At 37.2% G+C, this 12,000-nt stretch overlaps 1 protein-coding gene across 1 annotated transcript; it reads right to left on the bottom strand.

Annotated features, from left to right (window-relative positions):
• Nucleotides 1–237: 237 nt before the first annotated feature.
• Nucleotides 238–11,382, bottom strand: LOC106087931 (circadian clock-controlled protein daywake). Its single transcript, XM_013253149.2, has 4 exons — nt 11,105–11,382; nt 951–1,203; nt 752–885; nt 238–695 (listed from the first exon to the last, which is right to left on the bottom strand). The coding sequence occupies exons 1-4, from the start codon at nt 11,202–11,204 to the stop codon at nt 370–372; spliced, it is 813 nt and encodes a 270-aa protein (XP_013108603.1). The 5' UTR covers nt 11,205–11,382; the 3' UTR covers nt 238–369.
• Nucleotides 11,383–12,000: the final 618 nt, after the last annotated feature.

Genomic DNA, 12,000 nt, shown 5'->3' with positions numbered 1-12,000 from the left:
GACTTCTTCCTTCTCCAGTTCCTGTGGTATCAGAATGTCTAAGTGAGTTTATGGGCGGACTGTCACTCAAACCTAACTATACAGTTATTACAAGGACTGTCCATAGCATACATAACATAACATACCAATATCCTTAGATGAATCAACGACGGATTAAACTGAAAACGCATTACCAAGAACTTGGAAAGTTTTAATTGCAACAAGTTTAAAATATACAGACATTTTATAAAAAGTCAGTTCATTAAAGATATTACATTATATTTAAATGTCCCTTAGAAGAAGTAAAATATTGTCTTACGCTAGTTTTCACTTTATTGGCAACGATTTTAGTTTAGGGGGGTTGCTAGTATAACAAGTATTTTTATTCACCTATGGTTTTTGTGGCATTGGAAGATCCTCTATAAAGAAGGTGGCCGGATACATAAGGAATATTTTTGGAATAAGCTGAAACATTATATTTGCCACTGTTTCTGTGATTAAAGGACGAAGAGCCTCGAAGAAATCCCTCCAGTTCTTGTTGAAAGATTCGTTCGTACTACGCTCGATCTCCTTGTTGTGGCCGCCAAACAGATTATCAAACTGCGAAGACATTTTTTTAGCATCCACTTCTACTTGCACGTCGGTGACATTGTTGAATAGAAATCCATCTTTTTCGATTACGTGGGTTTTTGTGCGCATTGTTATGTTCATGGAATCTGTAAAATTAAAACTGCATTTTGATGACATCTGCAATTTGTTGATGAACTCTTACCGATTTCAATGAACATATGGCCTTCCCCATTCAATGGCAAAAGCAGAATGCGTCCATCCATTTTGTATTGACCCTCTATCTTGAAGTTTGGGAAAAACAGTTTTGTCAACCATCCACTATTCTTCTTGCTAACTCTAGATGGCGGGATAGAAAAAACATTGGAGCTACAAAAGAACACAAGATGTATCTTTGCTCTTACCTGCTCTCTTTAACTTGGATTTTTGAGAGTCCTGTAACCATCAAATCCGAAAGCGTTGCTCTTATAGTGGCTGCTTCATTGTCATCTTGCTTAAAATTAATCTTGTCCAATTTCATGGGCTCCAATTGTCCAACAACGGCATTAACCTCGGGAACTTTACCATTGAATATTTCGACCAGAAAAGCTTGTATGGATCTTGTTGAACATTTAGTAAAACCAGGTTGATTAATTTTACATGTCTCAATATATGATGCTGTATGGAAAAAATGAAAGATATGCAAAAATGAAGAAGGCGTTGTACAAAATGTTGCAAGCGCATTTATTGACCAATAAATGCGCTTGAAATGGCTCTAGGAATGAAAATCGGGCTATATATATATATATATAAATTTATATAAGAGCTATATCTAAATCCGATTTCTATGAAATTCACCAGTAATGTCGAGTGTCATAAAAAAATCCTTCCTGCCAAATTTCGAGAGAATCGGTTAACACATGACCTTTTTATTGCATTATTACTGCAAATCGGACGAACATATATATGGGAGCTATATCCAAATCAGATCCGATATTTGCCAATTTCAATTGGCTTCGTCTCTAGGCCGAAAAACATGCCTGTACCAAATTTGAAGACGATCGGATGAAAATTGCGACATGTAGTTTGTACACAAATTAACATGGACCGACGGACAGACAGACGCACATAGCTAAATCGAATCAGAAAGTGATTCTTAATCGATCGGTATACTTATCAATGGGTCCATCTTTCTTCCCTTTAGGTGTTACGAACTAATTCACTAAGTTATAATACCCTGTACCACAGTAGTGGTGTAGGGTATAAAAATATCAATGCTATTTTGAAAAGTGATTTTCATGTGTTATTTTTATACCCTCCACCATAAGATGGGGGGTATACTAATTTCGTCATTCTGTTTGTAACTACTCGAAATATTCGTCTGAGACCCCATAAAGTATATATATTCTTGATCGTCGCGACATTTTATGTCGATCTAGCCATGTCCGTCCGTCTGTCCGTCCGTCTGTCCGTCCGTCCGTCCGTCCGTCTGTCTGTCGAAAGCACGCTAACTTCCGAAGGAGTAAAGCTAGCCGCTTGAAATTTTGCACAAATACTTCTTATTAGTGTAGGTCGGTTGGTATTGTAAATGGCCCATATCGGTCCATGTTTTGATATAGCTGCCATATAAACCGATCTTGGGTCTTGACTTCTTGAGCCTCTAGAGGGCACAATTCTTATCCGATTTGAATGGAATTTCGCACTACGTGTTTTTGTTATGATACCCAACAACTGTGCCAAGTATGGTTCAAATCGGTCCATAACCTGATATAGCAGTCATATAAACAGATCTTGGGACTTGAGCTTCTAGAGGGCGAAATTCCAATCCGATTTGGCTAAAATTTTGCATGACGTATTTTATTTTTACTTTCAACAACTGTGTCAAATAAGGTTCAAATCGGTTCATAACCTGATATAGCTGCCATATAAACCGATCTGGGATCTTGACTTCTTGACCCCTAGAGGTCGCAATTATTATCCGATATGCGTGAAATTTTGTACGATGGATCCTCTCATGAATATCAACAAACGTGTTTATTATGGTTTGAATCGGTCTATAGCCCGATACAGATCCCATATAAATCGTTCTCTCTATTTTACTTCGTGAGCCCCAATGGGCGCAATTCTTATACGAATTGGCTGAAATTTTACACAGGTCTCCAACATATAATTTAATTGTGGTCCGAACCGGACCATATCTTGATATCGTTTTAATAGCAGAGCAACTCTTTTCTTATATCCTTTTTTGCCTAAGAAGAGATGCCGGGAAAAGAACTCGACAAATGCGATCCATGGTGGAGGGTATATAAGATTCGGCCCGGCCGAACTTAGCACGCTTTTACTTGTTATTCGTTCATCACTATGTGTGCAACTTCAACAATAGCAAATTAGCACATGTCATAGGACAAGAACATGTAGTGTGATGGCACCTTTAGGAACGCAGATTCGAATGAAGCCATTCGCTTGTTTCAATAATTATACAAAACCAACACAGAGTAAATTTTCCTAATGTTGACAATGTAGAAAATAACTGACTAGAAATATGTCACATTCTAAAAATTCCACGCAATTTTAAAAGCTTTCGCAGAGTGATTTCCTGAAATGTTACAATCGAAATATTCATCAAATAGTTGCTTGGCAACGATACAAATAAAAAAATCGCTTTGCGTCTAGACCCCGTATTCGTTCATGTAACTTGATCAAGTTGCATAATGCATTTCCTCATTTTAAAAAGCAATTTAAAGGTACATAGAGGCAGAATTGAATACCATTTTAGAAACCAATGCACATAAACTCAAAAATCGCAATTTTAATTATCTTTAACTACGAAGAATTAGAAGTCACAGGTCATATTTGTTGTATTTGCGCTAAAAACTAAAGACTCAACATCAGATGCATTCAAATATTCTCAACCGTGAGATTTGTGGGATGAGGATTTTGAAGCTCTTTTCATAAAAACGACATCTTTAATATCCTTCCGAAATTTTAATGGTTTATGCGCAGAAGTCTCAGAGTTAGGTGTCGGGAAAAACAGTGGTCGCAAAGTGAAAAAGAAAAAAACTTTTGATTCTAATCTGAGCGGTACTCTTCGGCGTTTTTTGAAGAGGGCATCGGCTTTCAGAAACACAAAATTGCTAGCCTGTCTGGGATAATAAAGGTAAAATTGCAGATTTCCTCATTAAAGTGGTCAATTTTGACTGCATGTATTAAAGATATGAGCACATGCAGTCAAAATTTACCACTTTAATGGGGAAATCTGTAATTTTACGCTTATTATCTCAGATAGGCAGAGAAACTGGTAGGCAGACAGACAGGCATTTTTATTAAAAGCAAATCAAATTTTCTACCACCATACATTTCAAAGTCACCCAACATAAAATTGTTAACATGTTCGTCTCCTCGTTTTCACACCACTACAGTGCGCAAAATAGGATAGGTTCACCTAAAAATACAATGAAAAAAGCAAAATGTAAGAAATTGATTTACTACTCCTTTGTATTATAAGCTTGCTTGTTAATTAGATTTTACTTAATGAAAAACAAAAATGCATCACGTTTAAAGAAACTTGGTGTGAAATAGATATCGGTTTAGTGACGAAATTTTACAAAGGTCTGAAAAATTTATAAAATTGACAATTAATCCTGTTTCCGTTCTGTCTTAACATCAAAAATACAATTTTTTTTTCGTGTGGATCAAGTTTTGAAAAACTTCTGTCGGTATTTCGGCCTATGCGGTTTTTGAGAAGATGTTTTGGTGCGGATGTAGATTCGTACTACTTCCTTTTGGTAAAAACTGTTCGTTCTAAGACTCCCCACAGGACTCCAATGGCGACTCCCCACAGGACTCCAATACGTGCGGGCCATTTCAAAACTTCCAAAAATTTTAGAAGAATTAGCAAACATTTCTTACTGCTATTTCAACTAACAAAATCTGCCGTTTGTATGCTACTTTTTATGGTTGCCCCATCACCATAGGATAGGGGTATCCTAACCTAGTCTTTACGTTTGTATCACCTCGATATATCGATCTGCGACCCCATAAATTATATATATTCTGGGTCTCCTCGACATTCTGATTCGATCTGTCCGTCTGTCTGTCGAAATCACGATAGAGGTCTAGGCGTTCGACCTAAAATTTCGATTAAAATTTCGCACATATACTTAATGTCGATGAAGGTCGTTGGGGATTGCAAATGGGCCATATCGGTTCAGATATAGATATAGCTTCCATGTAAACCGATCTCCCGATTAGACTTCTTGAGCCCATGAGCGCCGCAATTTTGTCCGATTTTGCTGAAATTTTGCACATAGTGTTCTCATATGACTTCCAACAACTGAGACAAGAACGGTACGAATCGGTCTATAACCTTAAGTTCCTGGAAGCCACAATTTTTGTCCAATTTGGCTGAAATTTTGCACATAGTGTTCTGTTACAACTTCCAAACACCTGATATAGCTTCCATATAAACCCATCTCACGATTTACCTTCTTAAGCTGCAATTTTTCTCTGATTTTGCTGAAATTTTGCACATAGTATTCTGTTACAACTTCCAAACACTTTGCCAAGTACGGCCCAAATCCGTCTATAACCTGATATAGCTCCCATATAAACCGATCTCCTGATTTACATTCAAAAGCCTCTGGATTTGGCTGAAATTTTGCACATAGTGTTCTGTTATGACTTCCAACAACTGAGCCAGGTACGGTCCGAATCGGTCTATAACATGATATAGCTCCCATATAAACTGATCTCCCGATTTACCTTCTTAAGCTCCTGGAAGCCGCATTTTTTGTCCGATTTGGATGAAATTTTGCACATAGTGTTCTCTTATGACTTCCAAAGACTTTGCCAAGTACGGTCCAAATCAGTCTATAACCTGATATACCTCCCATATAAACCGGTCTCTCGTTCATCCTTTTTTGGTTCCAAGAAACTTACATTTTTGGTGGTTTGATAGAAGTTTGGTATGTAGAATAAAATCATGCCCAACAACTATATTTATTTTGGTCAAATTTTTAGCAGAATCCATGGTGGTGGGTCCCGAAGTTTCGGCCCGGCCGAACAAAGCACGCTTCTACTCGTCTTGATTACTTTATGCATTTTTTAGATTTGTTTAGAAATTTTGTTGGAAGAGATGATTTTAATTTGTGGAATATTACTGTAAAGAAGCAACCTGATCCATCCATAGATATACATTTCGAAACATGGCTGAGTTAGCTGCAATTTTTTGTTTTTGCTCTGCTAATGTGCAAATGACTGGCATGGCTTTTTGTATCTAAATTTAAAGAAAAAAGGTTGTGGAAAATACACATCCAGTGTTGATTATAAACAACCACTGAGACACACATTTACATATGTGTTCTATTTTTATACAATACTACCACTTCTGTGGTACGGGGTATTATAACACCCAAAAGGAATACAGATATACCCATTGATAAGCATACCGATCGAATCAGAATCACTTTCTGATTGCACTTAGCTATGTTCGTCTGTCTGTCCGTTTGTCCATGTTATTTTGAGTACAAAGTACAGGCCGCAACTTTCATCCGATCGCCTTCAAATTTGGCACAGACATTTTCTTATGCCTAGAGACGAAGCCAATTTGAATAATTGGAAAAAATCGAATCAGATTTGAATATAGCTCCCTTATATATGTTCGTCCGATTTGAAGTAGTAGTGCCTAAAAATGGTCATTTATTAACCGATTCTCTCGAAATTTGGTAGGTAGGATTATCTCTAGACATTACTGGTGCATTCCATAGGAATCGGTTCAGATTGTTTTAACTTCTTGACTTAAAGCAAGCGCATTTATTAACCAATCTTGCCAAAATTTTGTACAACGCTTTCCTCGTCCACAAGATCTAAGAACTTTGGTCGAAATCGGTTCAGATTTGGATATAGTTTCCATATATATGTTCGTCAGATTTTGTCTTATTTGCAAAAATGATGTCATTTATCAACGGTAGTTATTACAGTTTGAACATATTGCTCGAAATTTGATGCGGATTGTTTAATAACCCATCCGAAAGCATCCGCCGAGGCTCATCAAAATTGCTTCAGAATTGGATATAGCTTCCACATTGTACTTATAACATAATTAAGCAGCAGATAACATCCTCTTCATAATTAAGCAGCAGATATTTACAGCAAACAACATACTTTTCAGCAGTAGGCCTGTAACTCTGAAATTGCAGTACTACTGCTGTAATAGACGAACTACTGCTACAATAGCAACAAAATCAACTACTAATATTCTGCAGACAGTGTTTGCTTTTTTCGGCAAACCTTTTTCTTTGAGTGTAGCATTATCCCGCTGAAAAATTATGTCCGGACCCATTGATGTTTCACCAATTTCCAGCAATGATAATTCCAGCATTTCTAAATAATTCCCAAAGATCATTTTAGTTGTAATCCAAGCCAGGGGAAGCTTGCCATGAAGCGAGAAGTTCCGCAAATCTTGGCGTACCGCTCCAAAAATTTCGGCAGTGACTAGAAGCTAGATGCGTTAGTTTTTTGTGTTGTAAACACATTTCTCGGCAAGCTGTCAGTATATTTTGGCACTTTTGACATTGTAATAGTTTTGGGATCCATCCAGGACTCCTCCTTGTATTATAATCTAAAGAAAAAATTGGTAAGAATTCATTGCGCACCAGTTACAAAAAATTTGAAATGTTTTTAAAAAAGTAAAAATTTAAGATTTACACTTCGTTAAAAACTAAAACACTTATATGTAATAAAGGGTGATTTTTAAAGAGCTATAGGAAAGTTAAAAAATAAAAAAAAAACACTTGAAATCCTTATTTGAATCTATAGTACGGTCAATATAATTGAATGTTTGAATATTATTTCATGTTCAAATGTTGATTGTGGCTGTGCCTTAAATGGTCCACTTAGTCCAATTTTGGCATACTCTTTCCAACTTTTCGGTCGGTATCTCACGAATAAACGCTTCAATGTTGTCTTCCAATGCATCAATTGATGCGGGCTTGTCTGTATAGACATGAACTTTAACATAGCCCAACAGAAAATAGTCTAAAGGCTAAATCTCACTATCTAGGCGGCCAATTGACCGGTCCTGAACGTGAAATAAAATGTTCACCGAACTCGCCTCCCAATAATTCTATTTTTACGCATGCTGTGTGGCATGTGACAATATCTTGTTGAAACCACATGTCATGCAGGTCTAAATCTTGCATATGAGGCAAAAAAAAGTTGGATATCATTTCACGATAACGCTCACCATTCACAGGTATGTTACGATTCCCATCATCTTTGAAGAAGTACGTTCTAATGGCGCCTCCAGCCCATAAACCGCACCAAACTGTGACTTTTTCTGGATGCATTGGTAGCTGGCTGATCTTCATTCCAAAATCGACAATTCTGCTTATTTACGTACCCATTGAGCCAAAAATGAGCTTCGTTGTTAAAATGGAAGAAGCGGGGAAGAACTCGAAACGGGCGTGAACTGCTTAAACCAGTGTTGCCAAAAAGATAATAGCTGAAAAATCACCCTTTTAAAATTATAAATTTAACATCTTAAATTTTTATTTTTTATGTCTGTTCGTCTGTTGAAACCACGCTACAGTCTTCAACAAGTAAAAGCGTGCTAAGTTCGGCCAGGCCAAATCTTACATACCCTCCACCATGGATCGCATTTGCTGAGTTTTTCTCCCGGCATCTCTTCTTAGGCAAAAAAGGATATAAGAAAAGATTTGCTCTGCTATTATTATATTATTACATGTTGGAGACCTGTGTAAAATGTCAGCCAATTCGAATAAGAATTGCGCCCTTTGGGGGCTCAAGAAGTAAAATAGAGAGATCGATTTATATGGGAGCTGTATCGGGCTATAGACCGATTCAGATCATAATAAACACGTATGTTGATGGTCATGAAAGAATCCGTAGTACATAATTTCAGGCAAATCGGATAATAATTGCGACCTCTAGAGGCTCAAGAAGTCAAGATCCCAGATCGGTTTATATGGCAACTATATCAGGTTATGAACCGATTTGAACCTTATTTGATACAGTTGTTGAAAGTAATAATAAAATACTTCATGAAAATTCTCAACCAAATCGGATAGGAATTGCGCCCTCTAGAAGCTCAAGAAGTCAAGACCCAAGATCGGTTTATATGGCAGCTATATCAAAACATGGACCGATATGGCCCATTTACAATACCAACCGACCTACACTAATAAGAAGTATTTGTGCAAAATTTCAAGCGGCTAGCTTTACTCCTTCGGAAGTTAGCGTGCTTTCGACAGACAGACGGACGGACAGACGGACGGACATGGTTAGATCGACATAAAATGTCGCGGCGATCAAGAATATATATACTTTATGGGGTCTCAGACGAATATTTCGAGTAGTTACAAACAGAATGACGAAATTAGTATACCCCCATTTTATGGTGGAGGGTATAAAAATAGAGATATTGATCTGAATCTTTCACATATTCTTTTTTTTGTCCATAAGCAGGTTAAATTCGAAGATGAGCTATATTGGACTATATCTTGATATAGCCCCCATATAGACCGATCAGCCGTTTTAAGGTTTTAGGTCCATAAAAGCCACATTTATTATCAGATTTTACTGAAATTTGGGAGAGTTAATTGTGTTACATCATTCTTTAATTCGCACCAGATCGGTCCAGATTTGGATATTGCTGCCATATAGACCGATCTGCCCATTAAGAGTCTTGGACACATAAAAGGCGCATTTATTGTCCGATTTTGCCGAAATTTCGGACAGTTTGTTGTGTTAAGCCCTTCGATTTTTTTTTTCAATTTGGTTCAGACCGGTCCAGGTTTGGATATAGCTGTCATATAGACTGATCTCTCGATTTTAAGTCTTGGCCCCATATTATTCGATTTCGCTGAAATTTGACACAGTGACTATTGTAAGGCTTTTCGACATCTTTGGCCTATATGGTTCAGATCGGCCTACATTTGAATATAGCTGCCAAAAAGATGAATATTTTGTTGTACAAAATTTACCAAAGACTTGTATTTATTGGACCACTCAAAACCGAATTTGTTCCAAAATTGGACCATATTTCCATATAGCTGCCATGGGTGCATAAATTACGTATTTTTCACCGGATTATGACGAACGGTGGTTTACATATATAACCGAGGTGGTGGGTATCCAAAGTTCGGCCCGGCCTTTTTATACTCGACCCCATAATTATATATATTCTTGATCGTCATAACATTTTATGGTGATCTAGCCATGTCCGTCCGTCTGTCCGTCCGTCCGCCCTTCTGTCTGTCGAAAGCACGCTAACTTTCGAAGGAGGAATGTTAGCCGCTTTAAATTTTGCACAAATACTTCTTATAGGCGTAGGTCGGGATTGTAAATAGATCATATGGGTGCATGTTTTGAAATAGCTGCCATATAAACCGATCTAGGATTTTGACTTCAAGAGCCACTATAGGTCGCAATTTTTATCCGATTTGACTGAAATTTTGCATGAGTTGTTTTGTTATGATTTTCAACAACTGTTATAAGTATGGTTCTAATCGGACTTTAACCTAATAAAGCTGTCATATAAACCAATCTGAGGTCTTGACTTTTTGAGCCTCTAGAGGGCGCAATTCCTATCCGATTTGGCTGAGATTTTGCATGAGTTGTTTTGTTATGATTTTCAACAACTGTTATAAGTATGGTTCAAATCGGACCATAACCTAATAAAGCTGTCATATAAACCAATCTGAGGTCTTGACTTTTTGAGCCTCTAGAGGGCGCAATACCTATCCGATTTGGCTGAAATTTTACACGACGTGTTTCGTTATGACTTTCAACAACTGTGAAAAGTATGGTTCAAATCGGCCCATAACCAGATATAGCTGCCATATAAACCGATCTGGGATCTTAACATTTTGAGCCTCTATAGGGCGCAATTATTATCTGATTTGGGTGAAATTTTGTACAACGGCTTCTCCCATTAACTTCAGCGTACGTGTCAAATATGGTCTAAATCGGTCTATAATCTAACACAGATCGCCTATTTCACTTTTGAGCCCCTAAAGGGCGAAATCCTTATTCGATTTAGCTGAAATTTTACACAGTGACTTCTACTGTGGTCTCCAACATTCATTCCATTATGGTCCGAATCAGACCATACCTTCATATAGCTCAAATAGTACAGCAAGTCATTTCTTTTATCCTTTCCTTTCCTTTGGTCGCCTAAAAAGAGACACCGGGAAAAGAACTCGACAAATGCGATCCATGGTGGTGGGTATAAGATTCGCCCCTGCCGAACTTAGCACGCTTTTACTTGCTATTTGTTCTTTTGTGTTTTCGGGTGAACCTATATTTATTTCGCGCACTGTATTGACATTCACTTTCCTCAATCAAATGATAAGTTGATAATTGTCTCCGGTTGATTTTCGTCGCCTCGTTTTCACACCACTATTGACATTCGCTTCTCCCAATCAAATGATAAGTAGTTCTTTGTCGCCGGTGGATTTTTATTGTTCGCATATTCCATTTTTAAACTGTCTCTTTTTTATAAACTCGATTTTTTTTAATATTTTCTTTTGCATAATTCAATGTAGTGGCGTCAACTTACGTTTTTCCTTGAAATACTCAAAACACATTGAACTCTGAATAAAAATCAATAAATGGAGTAAAATAAAAGTGTTGAATTGCAAAAGTCTCAATAACTCCATAGTTAGATTTTCTCAATACAAATGTATCTTTGTTAAGAAGAGAGCGAAATGCGCATGCGCAACCGAATTTTTGCTCAAGCTTAAAGCTATAATTTTGTAGATAGCACGCTTTTTCAATTACATCGACACTGGGATATCTATGTCAACTACAAGGTTGATTGATCTGAGTGTGAAACGAACGAACGCCTAAAACGAACTGCTGCAACATAGCCAAGTGCAAGGCATTTTTATAAAATTCTAACAACAATAATACAAAGACTGTTGCATTTCGAAATATGATTTGTGTGTGATAAACTCCCGCAAAAACCAAACATGGTACGACGATGCACTTGATGTTCTCGTAACAAAGTGACGAACTTGTCGTACACAATACGCCTATCAATTAATTGATGCAGCCCAGAACTGGTCGAGCAAATTATATTTAATTTGTTTGATAAAATAAAGTTGGAGGCAGTAGTTTTGCTTTTAATTAAATCAAATTCAGTTTGTGGTTGCAGCATTATAACAACGAGAAGTTGTAATTTAAAAAATTAGTTAGCCAACATTAAGTTGAAGGACATTTCGAATGGACATTACGTTTATAACAAGACATGCGAATCTTAAATTTAACAAGTAAAAGCGTGCTAAGTTCGGCCGGGCCGAATCTTATATACCCTCCACCATGGATCGCATTTGTCGAGTTCTTTTCCCGGCATCTCTTCTTAGGCAAAAACGGATATAAGAAAAGAGTTGCTCTGCTATTAAAACGATATCAAGATATGGTCCGGTTCGGACCACAATTAAATTATATGTTGGA

Source organism: Stomoxys calcitrans, chromosome 2 (genome assembly GCF_963082655.1).
Source record: "Stomoxys calcitrans chromosome 2, idStoCalc2.1, whole genome shotgun sequence".
Lineage (NCBI taxonomy): Eukaryota > Metazoa > Arthropoda > Insecta > Diptera > Muscidae > Stomoxys > Stomoxys calcitrans.
Note: the sequence above shows the minus strand (reverse complement) of the source record. Positions and strands in the feature narration are given on the sequence as shown.

Bases quoted from the DNA above. Each gene is read 5' to 3' on its own strand.
- LOC106087931 (XM_013253149.2), bottom strand. From the start codon at position 11,204: ATGGAGTTATTGAGACTTTTGCAATTCAACACTTTTATTTTACTCCAT. The intron at 886-950 runs GTAAGAGCAAAG...CCCGCCATCTAG, and splicing joins ATCCAAGTTAAAGAGAGCAG to AGTTAGCAAGAAGAATAGTG. The intron at 696-751 runs GTAAGAGTTCAT...TTAATTTTACAG, and splicing joins CCATATGTTCATTGAAATCG to ATTCCATGAACATAACAATG.